Here is an 18,326-nt window from a genome sequence, read left to right on the forward strand (position 1 = left end):
AATTATTGCTTTAGGGTCCGGGCACAGCGGTACATGCCTGTAGTCCTAGTACTTTGGGAGGCCAAGGAGGTCAGGAGTTTGAGACCAGCCTGGCCAACATGGTGAAACTCTGTCTCTACCAAAAAACACACACTAAATTAACTGGGCATGGTGGCATGCAACTGTAATCCCATCTACTCAGGAGCATGGTGGCATGCAACTGTAATCCCATCTACTCAGGAGGCTGAGGCACAAGAATCGTATGAACCCAGGAGTCAGAGGTTGCAGTGAGCCAAGAGCGTACCACTGCACTCTGGCCTGGGCGACAGAGCAAGACTGTCGCAAAAAAAAAAAAAAAAAAAAAAAAGAAGGAAAAAAAAGAAAATCATTGCTTTAGTTGGTTGAGAAAAAGTGTGTAATATATATATAATGCTAGAAAGGATCTAGTTTGTTATATGTGTGTAATTTTGTTAATTCTTTCCTGTTCTGACATATATCAGATTTTGATGTGTTTGTGGAAAAACTGAAAATGTCAGCTAGCTATTAGGAAATAGCTCACTTTGGGAACTGCTCATTTCCTTCCTTCAGCAGTGAAGATGAATCTGATGCCTGAATATGACCCTTGGCCTTTAACTGAAAGAATTAAAAAAAAATCAATCTAGCCAAAGGCGTTTAGCCTGGGATGGGATGTTTGTAGCTGCCACCTTGTGGGAGCTACATTCCACCTGCCGTGTGAACTTTTAAAAAGTTGATGATTTATATGGTTTACTGAATCCCCAGAACATCCTTACTTTCTCTCTTCCTGTCAACCCCAATACTTCTGCTCCCTTTCAGGGCAGTCTACTTTGTTCGGCATAAAGAATCCCGGCAGAGGTTTGCCATGAAGAAGATTAATAAACAGAACCTCATCCTTCGAAACCAGATCCAGCAGGCCTTTGTGGAGCGGGATATCCTGACTTTTGCAGAAAACCCCTTTGTTGTCAGCATGTATTGCTCCTTTGAAACAAGGCGCCACTTGTGCATGGTCATGGAATATGTGGAAGGTATATCAGTATCTGACATGGAGAACATGACACCTGTACCCAGAAATTCCTTGCTCATTTGTGTTGTTGAAGCTTTCTGTATTTGTGCCACATAATGGCTGTATCCACCTAGGAACTAAAGCCCAGGCAAATGAGATGGCTGTATTCCCAGTCATTATCTTCTGATAATTGCTTGTAAAGTGCCTGCTCTACTATAACAAAGGGAAAATTAGTGCTATCTGGAAAAAGGTTGTTTATCTTTTTTAATAGTTTTTAATCCTAACTACCTCCTCTCAGTTGGTCATTAAAGTTGGAATATAGGTGATGGGATTTTTTTCTACTTATTTTTATTACGTATCATAAAAGTACTCATCACAATTAGTCTTACAGAAAGAAATATATATTCTTTTCAGTCTATGGTATGAAATAAAATGGAAAAGGAGGTACATTCAAGAAAATGAAGCCAGTCTTCCTGATTTTTAGCTTTTTTTCTTTCTTTCTTTAAGAGGTTTGTGGACTACCTTTTCAGTGCTCCAAGTAATCTTATTTCCATAAATTTTACATTAACTTTCTGAGTTCAAGTGACCATGACTTGTTGACATAAAGTTAATAAAATGAATAGATCAGTAGCAATTTCAAAGCATCTAATTTAAGCTGTTGTCATTGAACAGAATCCCAAAACTATAAAACTCAAACATTAGATATCCTTTTAGTTTAACCTTTCCATTTCATAGATGAGCGAAATAAAGTCCAAGAAAGGAAGACTTACTAGATAGAGTGGTAGATAAAAGACAAAAACATAGCTTGCCTTATTTTCATCTAATGTTCTTTCTACCACACCAATATTTTGCTTTTTTAACCTCTGTTGTGGTTATCTTAACAAAAACAATAAGTAACATTTATCACACATTTAGTATGTGATATGTGTTGGGCAATATCCTAAGTTCTTTATATAGATTATCTCATTTAATTCTCATAAGAATTCTAACAAAGATGACATTGTTACCATCCTCGTATTACGAATGAAGGAACCAAGAGTAGTTTGCCTAGGATGTCTCAGCTTGTAAGAGGCAGAGCTAGAATTTGGACTCAGGTAGCCTGATTCTAGAATCCATGTTTTATGCTGGTATATTTTAAATTGTTAACATGATCCTAAAATTATGCTAGCAGTTCTTTAAAGTACAGTTTCACTTCAGAGCCAAACCTTCTCTCTTATGAATACTACTTCTTAAATAAAAATCTGTATTTTCTGCATACCATGTCTTAGTTAGAAACATGACAGGTTCACACACAGACTCCAGTTGTGACTATGATATGCTGTGTCTATGGGTAGAAATGATTTCACCTTGAAATTCTGCAGTCTAAACTGATTTTCTCCATTAAGCCTTGATCCTATAGCTACTAACTCTTTTTCCTGTGTTATAGGGGGAGACTGTGCTACTTTAATGAAAAACATGGGTCCTCTCCCTGTTGATATGGCCAGAATGTACTTTGCCGAGACGGTCTTGGCCTTGGAATATTTACATAATTATGGAATTGTACACAGGGATTTGAAACCAGACAAGTATGTACACAAATGAAATATATATCTTCTTTTGCCCAATACAAAGTTCTTGTATGTTTATAAAGATGTTTCCTTTTAATGCAATGTTCATTTTTAAATTCTTCCATAATGTCCAAAATAAGTTGTTTTAACAGTATATATGGTAATTTGTATGTAAATCTTTAAAGGATATGCTTATGTGAAGTTCAGGAAACTCATAGAAAAGAGGATACAATGCATGTATGTGTGTGTGTGTGTATATATATAAATATATATATATAAATACTTTAAGTTCTGGGATACATATGCAGAATGTGCAGGTTTGTTACATAGGTATACACATGCCATGGTGGTTTGCTGCACCCATCAACCCATCATCTACATTAGGTATTTCTCCTAATGTTATCCCTCCCCTAGTTCCCCACCCCCCACAATGCTTATATTAATAATTTATCAGTTGGGCGCAGTGGCTCACGTCTGTAATCCTAGCACTGTGGAAGGCTGAAGCGGGCAGATCACGAGGTTAGGAGATCGAGATCATCCTGGCTAACGTGGTGAAACCCCATCTCTACTAAAAATATAAAATAATTAGCCGGACGTGATGGTGGGCCTGTAGTCCCAGCTACTCGGGAGGCTGAGGCAGGAGAATGGCGTGAACCCAGGAGGCAGAGGTTACAGTGAGCCAAGATCATGCCACTGCACTCCAGCCTGGGTGACAGAATGAGACCCCGTCTCAAAAAAAAAAAAAAAAAAAAAACTTACCAGCAACAAGAGAAAAAGATAATCATAAAGCCAGAGTTAATTTTTTTAAGTTTTTTTTTTTTTAATGATGTAAATGTGATAATGGCTTCATAGAATGCTACTAGTTGTTTTCTGGATAGTTTCTTTATTTGGTGCCATACTTAGATTACCTTTTCCTACTCCAAGATGAAGTGCTTGATATTACATTCTGTTTTACTCACAATTTAATTTTTTAGTAATTTTTAATTTACGTGGAATTGATTTTGGTGTCTGATCTGAGATACAGATAGACTTTTTTTCCCAGATGACTAGCTATTCATCTTGACACCATTTATTAAATATTTCATGCTTTATCCACTAATATGAGATGCCTCTAAAAACATTACATATTAACATGTAAAGACTTTAAGTGTGCTGAAAAGTTTATGGTAAAGTTGACTCATGCTTATTCTACAAAATTTGAAAAATTCAGGGAAAAAAAAGAGAAAAAAATTCATCCACAATATTACCAAAGACAACTATAACATTTTGGGATATTTCCATCCAGTAGCTTTTTAAAAAAATCCCTCTATTCTTTTAATTTTTAAATTACTATAATACTGTATATACTATTTAAACTTTTTATTTTCCCACTTAAAATGAAAAGTTTTAAATATATTTAATTGCAGATTCTTTGCATGTGTAGGAAATACAGGTTTTGTGCTTAATGAGTAGAAATTTAAATTAGAGATGGAAGTTGAAATCTGAAACAATATTTTTCTGTTTTTTTTGTTTTGTTTTGTTTTGTTTTATCTTGTGTCTCATTTGTATCACAAATGGGTTGCTTAGTTCCTGGTATATGCCCTTTCTTTTTCATTTTCTTAATGTGAAAATGGAAAGGGATCAGAGTTTGATACTCGAATTTTTCCAGAAGTTTCAAAGTGTTATAAATGATGCTGTATGTGGCTGCTCCAACAAAGATTAGCTACGCCTTGTCTCTAGCCCTCCCTTGTGAATTACACTCAGCTGCTAGATGGAAGTATTTGACATCTTTGTGTGACTTCATCTCTTTCCAGGCTGGGTTTTGTAATAAGCTTGATGCCCATATATTAAATAGTCTTAGAAATTGATGGGGGTAGGGGGCAAATGAAAATAGATAACCAGCTTATAAAGTGATTATTGTGTTATATGTCCTTCTGCCTCATAGCTTGTTGGTTACCTCCATGGGGCACATAAAGCTGACAGATTTTGGATTATCTAAGGTGGGACTAATGAGCATGACTACCAACCTTTATGAGGGTCATATTGAGAAGGATGCTCGAGAGTTCCTGGATAAACAGGTAAGCTTGGGTGCCATTTAGTTTATTGAGAAATACAAAGTATGGTATTGCCAGTGAAGTTCAGAATCAACTTGTGTGGGCCATCTTCACATTAGTGCTGGTGGTTTAGATGTCTGTATAAACCTTACATTTAATAAAGTGCAAATTGCTTCCATTTTTCTCCCTGGGCCTCTTTGAACTGTCTGCTCCCTCTACATTCCTCTCCCAACATTATGGTCTATTAGCAAGACGAAGGATCTAATTGCACACAAGTGAGAGTGTGAGAGAGACAAATGGAAAACTGTTTTTATAAGGAATTCAGGAGTCTCAGTAGAGTACTTGTGAAACTCATGATGCATTGTACCATCACGGGTGCTAAATCCAAGCCACGGCCCATTTCCCTTTAAGCATGCCTCATTACCATGTGCCCACAATCTGTTCATTGTAAAGTTACTTAAGGTAAACACAGCTCAACTGTCATTGCTTTTATGAAATAACCTGTGTGTGAATGTATTTTGGTCATATAGATACTAAAACTCTCTCTGACAATGACAAAGTTAAAAATGCATTATTATTTTAAATTTAAGGATTATAAGTGGTTTTAATATTGTATAATAGGTAAAACTACCAAACAGGGTCAGATTCTCAATTTGAAAGTAAACATTACATATAATTTAACATTAGAGCAGAACTGTAAACTTCCCATCTTTGGTAATAATTCTTTGCCTTGGTATTTTAAATACTTTATTATACTTGTTGCTCTTAAGTTCTTTGTCCATGTGATTCCATGTGGTTGAGCAGGTGCATTCTGGGCAAAATAATTGGTGACTAGCCATCTTGCTCATTTTAATTCATGTCTAATATTCCAATTATTCAAATATTGCAATTATCTTTTAGGTCTGCGGCACACCTGAATACATTGCACCAGAAGTGATTCTGAGGCAGGGTTATGGAAAGCCGGTGGATTGGTGGGCCATGGGGATTATCCTCTATGAATTTCTGGTTGGATGCGTGCCCTTCTTTGGGGATACTCCAGAAGAGCTATTTGGACAAGTCATCAGTGGTAAATATCATCAGGAGTTATCTTTAAGTCACTGTTGGGAAGCAGCTATTTAATGTAAATCTGTTGAGTGTCACAGTTTTTACTACTAAAATGTTAACCTTTATCAAACAGTTGAACCAACGAATTAAAAGAACTGACTCATCAAAGCATATAACTGACATTCTTAATCTCAAGAGAGCAGTTTTTGTTGAAAATTGATCTGAAGAAATTATGTTAACATAGAGTTTGGAAATGTACTAGCAACAAAACCATTTTTTATCGTGTGCTTTTTCTGCAAAGAAAATTGGTGTGGGATTTACAGGCAATTTAATTGCCGTCCAGTCTTCCTTTCCATGATAGGAAAGTTGCACCATGGAAGAAAAGGTTAATGTGGGTAACATTTACATAAATGGGGAAAATGGCTAATGGCATAATGAAGAAATTAACAAAAATGTAATAAACCCTAAAACAAATGTCTACCAAATAATAAATGATGAGAATGGGAAAGCAGCAAATTGAATCCACAGATTGTTAATGATTTCATTGGTAGTTGTTATGGTGTAATGTTATTTCTGTAACAGCTGTTCATCTTTCATTTAAAATTCAATAACTTTCAGATCTTAACCTGCAAGCTGACCCTAACTATTGTATGTGGCCTGTGGCAAAACTAAATGATAATTAAATAGGGTGTATCACTACCCTACCTGCCGATTTTATAAATTTCCCTGGAACAGATCAGAAAGGTCTCTCTTCTTGAAAGTTTGTCAGGCGTCACTGACATCTTTATCAGCCACCTTCGGTCTATTTGGACTGTGTTTACAAGGTCCAGCATGGAAGTAGGGGAAAAATCGTTTTGCATGTGAGGCCGCTTTATCACAGCAATCTTTTCTGTCATTGACTTTGCAAGCCAGGCATATTTGTAAACTTTAACAAAGCAGATTTGTGAGTTGCCTGCAGTGTATGACCCCTTTATACAATATCTGAGCTATTTATGGATTTATAACTAGGCTGTTTTCTGATATACTAAGGCCTGAATGGCAAAGGGAATCAACTGTTTAATTAACACAAACAGCAAATGCTGGCTTTGTTCTTGATGCCTTACGGCTCAGATGCATATTCATGTTGTATTTTCCAAATCAGATTTAAACTGCAGCAGAGGAAGCTAGAGGCAGGCACACACAGAAATAACTCATGTTTTTATTGCATTTCCGTACACACAAGCACGCACACCTATCTTCAGGCAAACTCCTTCAGAATGAGAATGTATTCTTAATATTTATGACAGATTTTAAATACTTCCATTACTATGATTACTTTGTGTTGTTTTTTTTTTCTTCTTCTTCTTCAGTCTTAGCACTTTGACCTTTTTTGTTTATTTGTTTCCGGAAATAGTTATTTTTGCAAAATTACTTCTTGTTTCTTAGAGCTGAAGAACTCTATGGCTGTGGCCAAATTGTCAGTTGAGGAAATTAAGAGAGAAAAATCTTACCCTGAGATAATCCCTGGATGGATATATTAGCCACCCGAAATGGAAGTGTTTAGAGTTTCTATTATTTTAAGTCTTTTAATAACTAGAGAGGCAACTTTTTGGAAGCCAATTCTTTGAAAGAAAAATGAATTTAAAAAGCAAATGAAAGATCTGCTTATTGAAATATTCTCTTCCTACCTTGTAAAAAATCTGTGCTACTTATGTCTTATAAAATAATGCTTCTCAAACATGACTGTGTTTAGGAATCGACTGAAGATCTTGTTGAAATGCAGACTCTGATTTAGTAGGTCTGGAGTGGGCCTGACATTCTGCCTTTCTGACAAATTCCCAGGTGATGACCATGTTGCTGGGACCTGGACCCTCTTGTGAACAATACGGTTATAAACAACTTTTCTTCCTTCTAGATGAGATCAACTGGCCTGAGAAGGATGAGGCACCCCCACCTGATGCCCAGGATCTGATTACCTTACTCCTCAGGCAGAATCCCCTGGAGAGGCTGGGAACAGGTTAGAGCCCATGTGTTTTAATTTTGCTAATATGCAAGAAATAATGTCTACACGGAGCGCTCTGAAGCTTTTGTTGTTTTGCTTTTGCATAGGCAACATCTGTTAGTTGATGTAGAACATGACTGCAACACTTTATAGCAGTAATATTTTGGATTTTGTTTCCTGATTCAAAGCAGTGTGTACACTAAGAGGGTTGGTTGGTTGTCTTTGTTTTTTGTTGTTTTTGTGTTTGGCAAAGCAGAAATTATGCTTAATTTGTTTCAATAAATAAAGCTTCTCTGGAAGAAAACCTCAAAGGCACATGTAACTCTTCTGTCCTGAAAAGCATGCATCTTAAATAACTTGAAACAGAGGATTCGCTATTTGGAACTCTTTTTGTTTTTGTCTTTAAATATACATCCCCATACGGATTTGACCCAGCATGTTACTATCCACAGGCTTTGAAGTGGGTTATCAGTACTTGGACTAATTACTAGAAATGAGTGCCTGGGGTTGCTGTCACAGTGATCAGCACAGTGATGAGCACCATGACCCAAGAAAGCGAATTAAAAACCACTGCCTTTCAGGATTAACAAGATAGTAGATTTGCTTCTTGCTGATAATTTTTTCTGACTGTTCTGCCAGCATTTTATTCCCTTTTCTTCTCTGTATTCTGAATAGACAGACGTAGCGATCCCAGTATAGAGTCCCAGTCTGCCCGAGTATGTGAATTTATGTAGATGAGACTAAATATTAAATATAAATGCACATAGTCTAGCCAGCCTCCATAATTTTCATCAGTGAAAAGTGTTGGCTTGATGGATTATTTACTCTGAGCTGTTTCATTCTACCCCCATTTTAATAGAAATAACAGAAAATACTGAAGAAATCATTTTCTCCCCCATTTTTTTCCAAGACAAAAATTTGAAACAGCTACAAATATTTATTGTATTCTCCACATTCACCTACCGATTCTCCTATTGGAGGTCTCTGTTCTTACCTAAGTGTAGACGAATGCAGTGCTACTAGAGTTTATGATAATGCGTTATAGCAAGGGTCAGCAAGCTACAGCCAGATTTGTCCCACAGCCTGGTATTGTAAATAAAGCTTTACTGAAACACCTCCACGTCCCACTCATTTAGGTATTGTATGGCTGCTTTCATGCTACAAGGACGGAGTTAGGTAGTCATGACAGACCGTATGCCATGCAAAGACTAAAATGTGTACTGTTTTGCCTTTTACACAAAAGCTTCGCAGACCCTGCATTAGAGAATCCAAAAAGGCTTAAAATTAGGGCTTCACTAGAAAACTTCTTTTAGTTGAGCCTCTCACTAGAGCACCTTGTGCCTTTTTTACTTTTTTCAGTGGGTGAGTGGACTTTTAACCTGAAAACCCAATATAAATTGAGGTTGAGGGCATAAACTCCACAGTCAGCTAACCTGAGTTTAAATCTCAGCTGTATGACCCTGCACAGGTTACTTCTTTTTCTAGTGCTCATCTCCTCATTTGTGAAAAGGAAATGTTTGAAGTGCTACCTCATAGGATTATTATAAAGATAAAAACAGATCATTCTAGGGAAGAGGAGGCATTCTGCTGGATGGCTTTTTAAAACATTTCCTCCAGAGTCATCTGCCTCATTAACAACAGTTTTATCTTAAAATTATTTTCTAAGTTCATAAACTGACATGATTTCTTATTCTGTTATGAATGCATACTGCCCTAGTCCTTCAATCAGCCCATAATATGTGTTTTTTGTTTGGTTTTTGGTTGGTGGGTGGGTGGGGTGGTTTGTTTGTTCATTTATTTAGAGATGGCATCTCACTCTGTCACCCCGGCTGGAGTGCAGTGGTGTGATCTTGGCCCACTGCAACCTCCACCTCCCAGGTTCAAGCGATTCTCATGCCTAAGCCTCCCGAGTAGCTGGGACCACAGGTGCATGCCACCATGCCCAGCTACTTTTTGTATTTTTAGTAGAGATGGGGTTTTGCCATGTTGGCCAGGCTGGTCTTGAACTCCTGGCCTCAACTGATCCACCCACCTTGGCCTCCCAAAGTGCTGAGATTACAGCCTTATGAGCCATCGTGCCTGGCTCCATCATATATGTTTTAATCCCTGTTACCTGAGGTCAGGTGTAGAATTTTCCACTTGTGGTGTCATATTGGTGCTCAAAAAGTTTCAGATTTTGGAGCATTTCAGATTTAAAATTTTCAGACCAAGGATGTTCAGCCTGTATTCTGCCCCGTATTTACCCTCCAGGAAAACTTGGATTCTTGTTTGGGCTTCATTTAACTAGACAAGGATGTGATAATGATCAGCATCTCTGTGTTTATAAATCATAGGCTGCAAGTTACTTCTCTGCACATTTTCTCGTTGACTGCTACTTTCAGTCTTTTTAGGGTTTGACAGTTTGAAGAACGAATCTCCTAACAGAAACCCAGAAGAGACATTTAAAAGACCCTACCCAAGCTCTTAGAATTGTCAAGTGCTTGCCAAACAGGCCAGTCCAACATGACAGGTCCCAGAGCCTGAGGCTGAGAATCCCGCAGGCCTGCCATGCTGCTCCCAATGACAGCATTTTGTATTTAATGCATATTTAGTGGGCAAAATAATGCACCGTGAAAATGTGCGAATGCACATTTGCCCAAGAGATTAGAGAGGCTGAGAAAAAGGGTGTGAAGAACATAATGGATGTTTAAGAAACTTCCATGAAAGGAGAGAAAAGGGAAAGTGTTAGTGTCAAAGCATAACTTGCAATTTGGGAGCTTGTCCTACTGGAACTATACTTTTGAACTTGTAGAATATTGAGTGGCAGCCTGACTCATTGGACTTCAGAGCTGCTCAGATGTCACTGCTACCCATGTCTTGAATAGTTTCTTCATTGCCCTGAGTCTCAGTTTCCTAGTCTATGGAAATGGGCGTTGTATATACTTCACAGGATTATTGTGAGGAGTAAATGCAAAAATGTTCATGAAGGTATCTAGTTCATTTACTGAGTACCTAGCAAGAGCTCAAGGAATAATGTTTCCTTTCCCTTCATGATGAATTCTTACAATGAGAACTATCATTTGCATGAGTGATTTGTTTTTAGCTCACGATGCTATCACCCATATTTTACCAAAAATTTAGCCCAGAGTCATTTTCCCCCAATTCCCCCCCACCCCGCTTTCTTTTCTTCCTTATCTGTCCATAAGTGCATGAGAAACTGGACCAACTAATACCAGCTTCTCATAAGTGAGGCACAAAGGCCAAAGGGTGAGAAATGTGAGCTAAATCAACCATGGGCTGTGAGTCCTTGAGGAGGACCCATTTGTCATTGTCTACAGGGATGAAATGAAGGCTCTCACCAGCTTGGGTCCCAGAGGATAGCAGGTGGTGGGGTAAAACCCCCGACACTGGCTGCAGTCTGGTTGAGCTCTTGGCCCTAGAGAAACTGCTTTTCTGATAAAGTTGAGCAACCCAAAATGTGAGGGCTGGACCGTTGATATGGCCCCATGAGCAGCAGCTGAAGTGATAGTCATTGTGGTCTAGTGGAACCATCACTGCACTAGGAGTTCAGAGATGTGTGTTGTGGACCACTAACTAGGGCTTCCCCTATCCGACATCCTCACCGTGCTGACGACCTCCATGTTGGGTAGGGAAACAGTTAAGCCCTCTTAGCTTTCGTATTCTGTTTCTCCAAGTAAAAGAGCGCTAGAAGAAAATGAGATGGGCACTTGTGTATATGGGCATTGATTAGGGATAGGTGAGAGCAAGGATGCATGGTTGGCTGGAAGGAGACTCTGCAGAGGTGCTGTAGAACAGACACATGAGTTGGCTGTTAGGCTCAGGTCCCCAGTATTGGCAGTTCTGAATCTGTTTGCAAAGCGATGCAAGAGAGATGGTGGAGTAGGAACAAATTAAAGCATGCCTCCGCCTTATATGTGGCACTGAGGTTGGGCCTGGGTGTTTTTAGGCTGGCCTAGGTTCAGCCTTGAATCTTTACCCTCTGGGGGATCATGGTCCATGGTGTTTTATTGCTTATGCTTCATTTCCACATCCACAAAAGGTGTTGTAATGCCCACTTCGTGTGGTTATATTTGATGATTTAATTAAAGGAAACAAGATACCTGTCCCATAGCATCTAGTGCAATACTTGTCACAAGTTGACTCTCAGTCGTAGCTGCTCATGCTTATTGTCAGATTTCAGTATTTTGCTAGAAATGTGGAAACCGCCTGGATAGAATAAGGTAAAGATTCTAATTAAATGTTTTATAAAGAAGAATCCATTTCCCCCTTTTTTGGGTAATTTCCTCACTTTGTTTTCACTCCATTCCATCATTTTCAGAACACCAATTTGCCCTGGCTGGATTCAGAGCTAGGGCTGACACTATGCCTTACGCTAGAGGGGTCCAATGAGGACAGAGTCCAATCTTTGATCCACAGACAGCAACCCCCAACCAAGATTCACAGCCCATTTTGTATTCAACTTGGCATTTCTCATCCTATTCTTTTTGTACCCCACAGAGGACAGGATGAGAGGCCTGGGTGACAATTACAAGAACGAGGCATTTACTTGCACCTAGCAGAGATCTTTTGGCAGGGAGGCTGATTAGACCCTTTATTAACGTCTCAGATATCTCTCAAAGTTTTTTCAGGGTTGATTCTTTGTTATCTCTCCAACAATATGTGTGCTGGTGGCAGGGCGGGGGTCTGATTGTTATGCTATGATATTATATCGTGTACCTTTTTCTCTTTATATGGGATACGGTATTCATATTTTTGATGGCCTGTCCTTTAAAATCACTCTTTAAAATTATGAACTGAATTGAAAACATTTCACTGAATTATGCTATCATGCTGACTTGGCAAAAAGAAGCCTAAAACTTGGAAATGGTGATTGATATTTTAGAGGCATTAAAAGTCTTTAAAACAGATTTGTCAGTTTCCTACCTACGAATCTGTAGTTCACAGAATCTAATTCTTAACTATGTTAATGAGCAATCCAATAAAATTGAATGGTAACCCCTATAAATAATATTTAGGAAAAATTTATCAATATTCACTTCTCCTCCAGAGGAAATGTTGCTGTGAACACATTTTGCACCTTGTTAGAATTTCTCTGGGTTTTTATTGAGTGAGTCTGCTGTGGGCCAATATTTATCCACATCTCCAGGTTCAGCATAATGTGATTTTAAGTGTCCACAACATTAACCTTTGAAAAATGGAGGAAGTCATGGAAAAAACTAACAAAGAAAAACAGTGCCATAGCAACTGCTGTTAGCAACATCACATCTCCTACTGACAAATTATCAGAAAAATTTTTGGGGCTTTGGTTGTAGAATGAAAAAGTATGATTTTCATGTCTGTATTTCTTTGCTGATATGTTTTCAAAATTGTTAAAAACTGATGTTTGCCTTTGCTTAGTGGGGATAGTTTAACACTTTCCTCTCTGTCTCTACCTGCCCACTTCCAGGTGGTGCATATGAAGTCAAACAGCATCGATTCTTCCGTTCTTTAGACTGGAACAGTTTACTGAGACAGAAGGCAGAATTTATTCCCCAACTGGAATCTGAGGATGACACAAGTTATTTTGATAGTATGTGCTTTATCTGACATAAAATATTGTTTGGCCTTTACTCGATAAATAATTACCTTTGCTTTTGAAACTCTTCATCTGAGTTCTTAAACATAATGCTGATTCGATACAGAAACTCATAATTAAAATATCTAAACACTGAAAATCTGAGTAATTGGACCTGTTCCCAAACATTTCACTGCAGCTCGGTCTGAGAAGTATCATCATATGGAAACGGAGGAAGAAGACGACACAAATGATGAAGATTTTAATGTGGAAATAAGGCAGTTTTCTTCATGTTCACATAGGTTTTCAAAAGTAAGTGAAATGTGGCATAAACATACAGAGTCTCTCTGGGAGGATCTCCCGCTGGCCAGATAGTATCCCCGAACAGCTGGACACTTACTCTTTTCCAGGGTTTGAGGTCTCCTATGCCCAAACTTCCTTTTTTGTTGAAGAAAAGTGATCCCCTCAACTTATAGTCTGTCCGTATGCTACTGTGAAAATATATTTCTCTCTCCATAAATTAAGATCTTGTTTTCTTAGGGGCATAGCCTTGCACCCAAAGTCTTGTTTTTGAAGTGTGTAACTGCTACTTATATGATGACTTTGCCTTGAATGTCTCACCTGGCTCAATGCCAGGCTGTAGAGGCACCACTCGTTGCTTTTAACTTAGGATGACGAGCGCCAGCTTCACTGTGTGCAGAGTCATCTCCTAGGGATTACACAGAGTACAACAAAAGGAGAAGGCTCAGTCCTTGACATAAGCAAAGATACCTGGGGACAGTTGACTGTAAGATTGTAAAGTCTCGTAACTGCCGGGCATGGTGGCTCACACCTATAATTCCAGCACTTAGAGAGGCAGAGGCAGGAAGATAGCTTGAACCCAGGAGTTCGAGACCGGCCTGGGCAATATAGCGAGTTCCTGTTCTCCACAAAAAGGAAAAAAAAAAAAAAGACTCGTAACCAGTAAACAGAAATTATAAGCCATATTGAAAAGGCAGTAGGAAGCCAAGCTAGAATCATGAAAATGGTAGAAGATAATAAAGCTGATGATTGAGAAAAGATGCCTTTTTACCAGAAGAGGTAAGATTAAAAAAATAATTAATCAAAACAAAACTGATAGTTCTGAGACAGAACAGGGCCCTAGGAAAAATGGAAATCAACGTGAGGGTACCCTACCTCCCTTTTGCTATTTTCAGTAGCTACATATTTTCTGTTGCCATGGCATTTTGCATGATTGTCGTTTAGTTTTTCTATAACATTTAGTGATTTTAAAGTGCTCTGTAGCTTTTTCTAAATGATTACCTAGATGCACCTGCAAATTGGCCAGCACTACCCTCCCTGTTTATGGGAATGGCATTGAGGTAAGGATTTCCCTGGAGAAGGTGGTAGCCAGTCTGTCCTAGAGCCAGGACAGAAGCTTTGCTAAGTGTGGACTCAGACCAGGACTGTTCTCTGGGCCATCAAAGACAACAAAGCCAACCCCTAAACACTGCTTCCCTCTTTGCCTTGGTGGGTATTGCATTTTCCCACTGTCTCCTGTTCTTTAGCCACTTTCCTGCTATTCCTAGTAGATTACAGGAGGCCTCAGGACCATTCCCATGAGAGCAGCAAGTGTCTGAGCAGGGCAGTAGGGAGTGCTTCCTACCCTAGGCTCTTAGACCCCCATTTTACCTTCTCTCTTTCCTATGAGACAACAGAGGTTCAGAGATAGCTGAGACCTTGGGCTTACCTGAGATCCGATCCCCTTCAGGAACCCCGGCACCAACATAGGAAACTGCCTGTCTGTAGATGTGATTTGTAAGCGAAACAAATACCTCTGGCTCTTACAACAAAATATGTACTGCATCCCTGCCACACCACCACCCAGTCTTGAAACAGATAGTTTATTCTTCTGTTGGCACTCAATTCCAATTCATTTTTCTTCTTCCTACCCCTGACTGGTGGCCATTAAATCTTTTTCTCTGTTATTTTCTTTTTCCAGTTGACTTCATGGTTAAAAAGTAATCAAGATGTGCATTGATCCCGAGGCCTAGAACTCCACTGCATCTGTGGATTTTGTTTGCAGATACAAAGTCCGCAACAAGATATGATGAGAGGATGATGAATTCATAGCTCCCTATTTGTATATATGTACACACTCACACTCACACTCACTCACTCTGACCCTTCCTCTCAGGATTCTGGTCAACAACACTGGAAAGTACTTTCTGAATACACAATTTCAGTTCAGAATTTAGTTATCCTCTCAGGTTTTCCTCCCAAGACTTGGAGTGTTTTTCTGACAAACTCTTTTTAGTAGATATTAATAGCACCAATTATTTGCCTTCCAGGTTTTCAGCAGTATAGATCGAATCACTCAGAATTCAGCAGAAGAGAAGGAAGACTCTGGGGACAAAACCAAAAGCACAACCTTGCCATCCACAGAAACACTGAGCTGGAGTTCAGAATATTCTGAAATGTATGTGAAATGCCTCTTAAGTAATATAAGCAGTAGCTACTAGAGCAGAGTTTCTTAAACTTCAGTGAGCACCAGAATACCTGGGAGACTTGTTAAAACACAGATCTCCCACCTCCAGAGTTTCTGATCCAGTAGATCTCGGGTGGGGCCTGAAAATGTGCATTTCTGACAAGTACCCAGATTATGCAGATGTTGCTGCTCTGGGTACCACACATTAAGAACCACTGTGCTAGACATCTCTTGGTTAGGCTTATCTAAGTCCGATTTTCACCTGGTTTCTTCCAAAATTCACCTTTAACACAGTTTTCTAGTATGTGTATATGACTCTGTTTTTGCTTTTAATTAAGGCAACAGCTATCAACATCCAACTCTTCAGATACTGAAAGCAACAGACATAAACTCAGTTCTGGCCTACTTCCCAAACTGGCTATTTCAACAGAGGGAGAACAAGATGAAGCTGCCTCCCGCCCTGGAGACCCCCATGAGGAGCCAGGAAAGCCAGCCCTTCCCCCTGAAGAGAGTGCCCAGGAGGAGCCCGAGGTCACCACTCCAGCCAGCACCATCAGCAGCTCCACCCTGTCAGGTAAGCCTCGGGCCATAGTGCCTGCTGTCCTCCTCACCACACTAAGTGACTCCTAGCGCTCGGTCCCAGGGATGGCCTTGCCAGGCAGTAAAGATGGGTGTTTTACGCTGCTAGACTTTCTCCATGACCTCAGTCCTTAGGCTTGGGACACGATCTTCTGAGATCTAAGATGAGATATCTCAGACTGCTCCTCAGTGCTCAGCCATGCAGCAAACTGTTATTGCTTCGGTTTGACCTTGGGGCCAAATTTCACCTTCTCAGCCAGGTTGCAGGGAATCTTTTGAGGGAAATAAGTCAGAATATGCTAAGGGAGTGTGTTCTCAGTTGTTGATGCACAGGTATGTCTTATGCAGTTGCATCTAACTCAAAGTTCAGTGTGAGAGCCAGTATCCAGTAGTCAGCTTGTCAAAATTACCCTTGAAGATGTCTTGAATCACCCGTAAGGCACAGTATAAACCCAGGTTTCTCTCTAGCATTGAAATAGATGGTTGTTTCTTTGATGGAGTTGGCTTTTGTTAAAGGGTTATGTTGTACCAAATAATTTCTCTCTCCACACTAGACTCAGGCTCAGTGCAGCGTAACACTTAATGCTGTCCTGGTCCATCTAGGACTAAGGAGGGGAAAGGGGAGTCAGAAATACCAACATGATTTAAATTGGTATGTTACCTGCATATGAAATAACTCCACTGAAGACAAAAGTTACCTTCCCCATCTCTGGGTAATTGGAGTAAGAAACTCCTGAGACATCTTTGCATGTTTGAGAGGCAGTTAAGTGGGCTTGGGCCTTTGAAAGCACTTTTTTAATGTTACCTTTGTGTGATGTAACCTTCCTGACAAGAGGAACAGTGTCTTCACAGATTTTTTAAGGAGCTTAATATATCGTGGATACTTGCTGGTCATTAATAATGGAGGTATCCTCACTAGATAATCAAACTTGCAATTAACTGCCCCAGAACAAGCCTCTTAAGTTCATTTAAAGTATCATTTGGTTTATGAAAATTTTATGCACAGCATGTTCTTCTATAGAGTATGTGCATTTATGCTTTTTCAAAAAGTAAAAGATGTATATGGCTTAGAATTGCTATAATGAATGTTTTCATTAAGCTACATTCAATATGCTGTATTGATAACCATGAATGATTCCAAGATTTTTCATCAACATTTTTTAAACTAAGTGAATATTCATAGTGTAAGCTTTTTTTTTTTAATCATTTCAAGAAAAACAAATTTTATGGACTGGATTTATTTCAACCTCACTAAGAAGTTTGGATCTGTGAAGCTTCACATGTGCTTATAGTTTATTGTGGAGGAAAATAATGTTAGATTTTCTTCTCTCTCTTCACTTCAGTTCTGTTTTCATTTTGCATAATTCCACTTATCCTAACCATAAAGCCAAGAGAACAGCAATGAGGAAGTAGTGTAAAGGCAACCTGTTAGACTAAGATTCCTGAGCATCTCTAGCTCATGTTGATGCTCAGATCACATGTAGATATCTTGGTATTTTCTGTTCCTGGTTACAAAAGCCTTTATCTGGTTCTTAGTTACCTTACTCTGAATAGTGTATATTCACCTCGATTTAAAATTTATTCTGAATATAGTGAACTGTTTACTCTCTCTTAGTCTCCTCAGCCTACTCACTACTGGAAGAGTAGGAGGGGAAGGGAGGGGAATCGTGTCTAAGCATTTGATTGATTACTTTCATAATTAAAAAAAAATCCACCTAGGTCCTGCCATGCATTTTGATTAATAGATTCACACCATCTTTCTCTCTCTCTCTCTCTCCCCCATACACACACTAAAAATAATCAAAGGCCTTGGGGGCTGTGCAGAATAGAGAGATGAGCTGATTTGCTTATAGCCAAGGGTAATTAGGGAGTCTGAAAACCGTGACTGTAGTAAAATTAAATTTGTTGATTTTTATATTGCTCCACCACCAAAAAGAAGGAACCCTTGACATTTAGAGAACATTAAAGTGACATTATCTACCATTGGTAGAAAAGAAGCTCACGCTTATATGCAGTGCTGCAAAATGAGATGGCAGAGGCAAGGGGGAGAGGTGACACATGGTTGTATATCCACACTCTGGCATTTAGGGAAGTACAACTTTATACCTGTTTCTCTTTTAT

General features: G+C 39.0%; 1 protein-coding gene across 28 annotated transcripts in view; it reads left to right on the plus strand.

Annotated features, from left to right (window-relative positions):
- Window positions 1–18,326, plus strand: part of MAST4 (microtubule associated serine/threonine kinase family member 4) — a 576,679-nt gene that overhangs the window by 534,711 nt on the left and 23,642 nt on the right. For all 28 annotated transcript variants that reach the window (XM_045394763.3, XM_045394770.3, XM_045394765.3 and 25 more), the window contains 9 exons: window positions 814–1,022; window positions 2,427–2,565; window positions 4,472–4,604; window positions 5,481–5,646; window positions 7,519–7,620; window positions 13,052–13,174; window positions 13,359–13,471; window positions 15,490–15,617; window positions 15,965–16,200. In XM_045394763.3, coding sequence (XP_045250698.2) covers window positions 814–1,022; window positions 2,427–2,565; window positions 4,472–4,604; window positions 5,481–5,646; window positions 7,519–7,620; window positions 13,052–13,174; window positions 13,359–13,471; window positions 15,490–15,617; window positions 15,965–16,200 — 1,349 coding nt within the window. The remainder of the gene's footprint in view (window positions 1–813; window positions 1,023–2,426; window positions 2,566–4,471; window positions 4,605–5,480; window positions 5,647–7,518; window positions 7,621–13,051; window positions 13,175–13,358; window positions 13,472–15,489; window positions 15,618–15,964; window positions 16,201–18,326) is intronic.

The sequence above is a fragment of the Macaca fascicularis genome, chromosome 6, assembly GCF_037993035.2.
Source record: "Macaca fascicularis isolate 582-1 chromosome 6, T2T-MFA8v1.1".
In the NCBI taxonomy this organism is placed as follows: domain Eukaryota; kingdom Metazoa; phylum Chordata; class Mammalia; order Primates; family Cercopithecidae; genus Macaca; species Macaca fascicularis.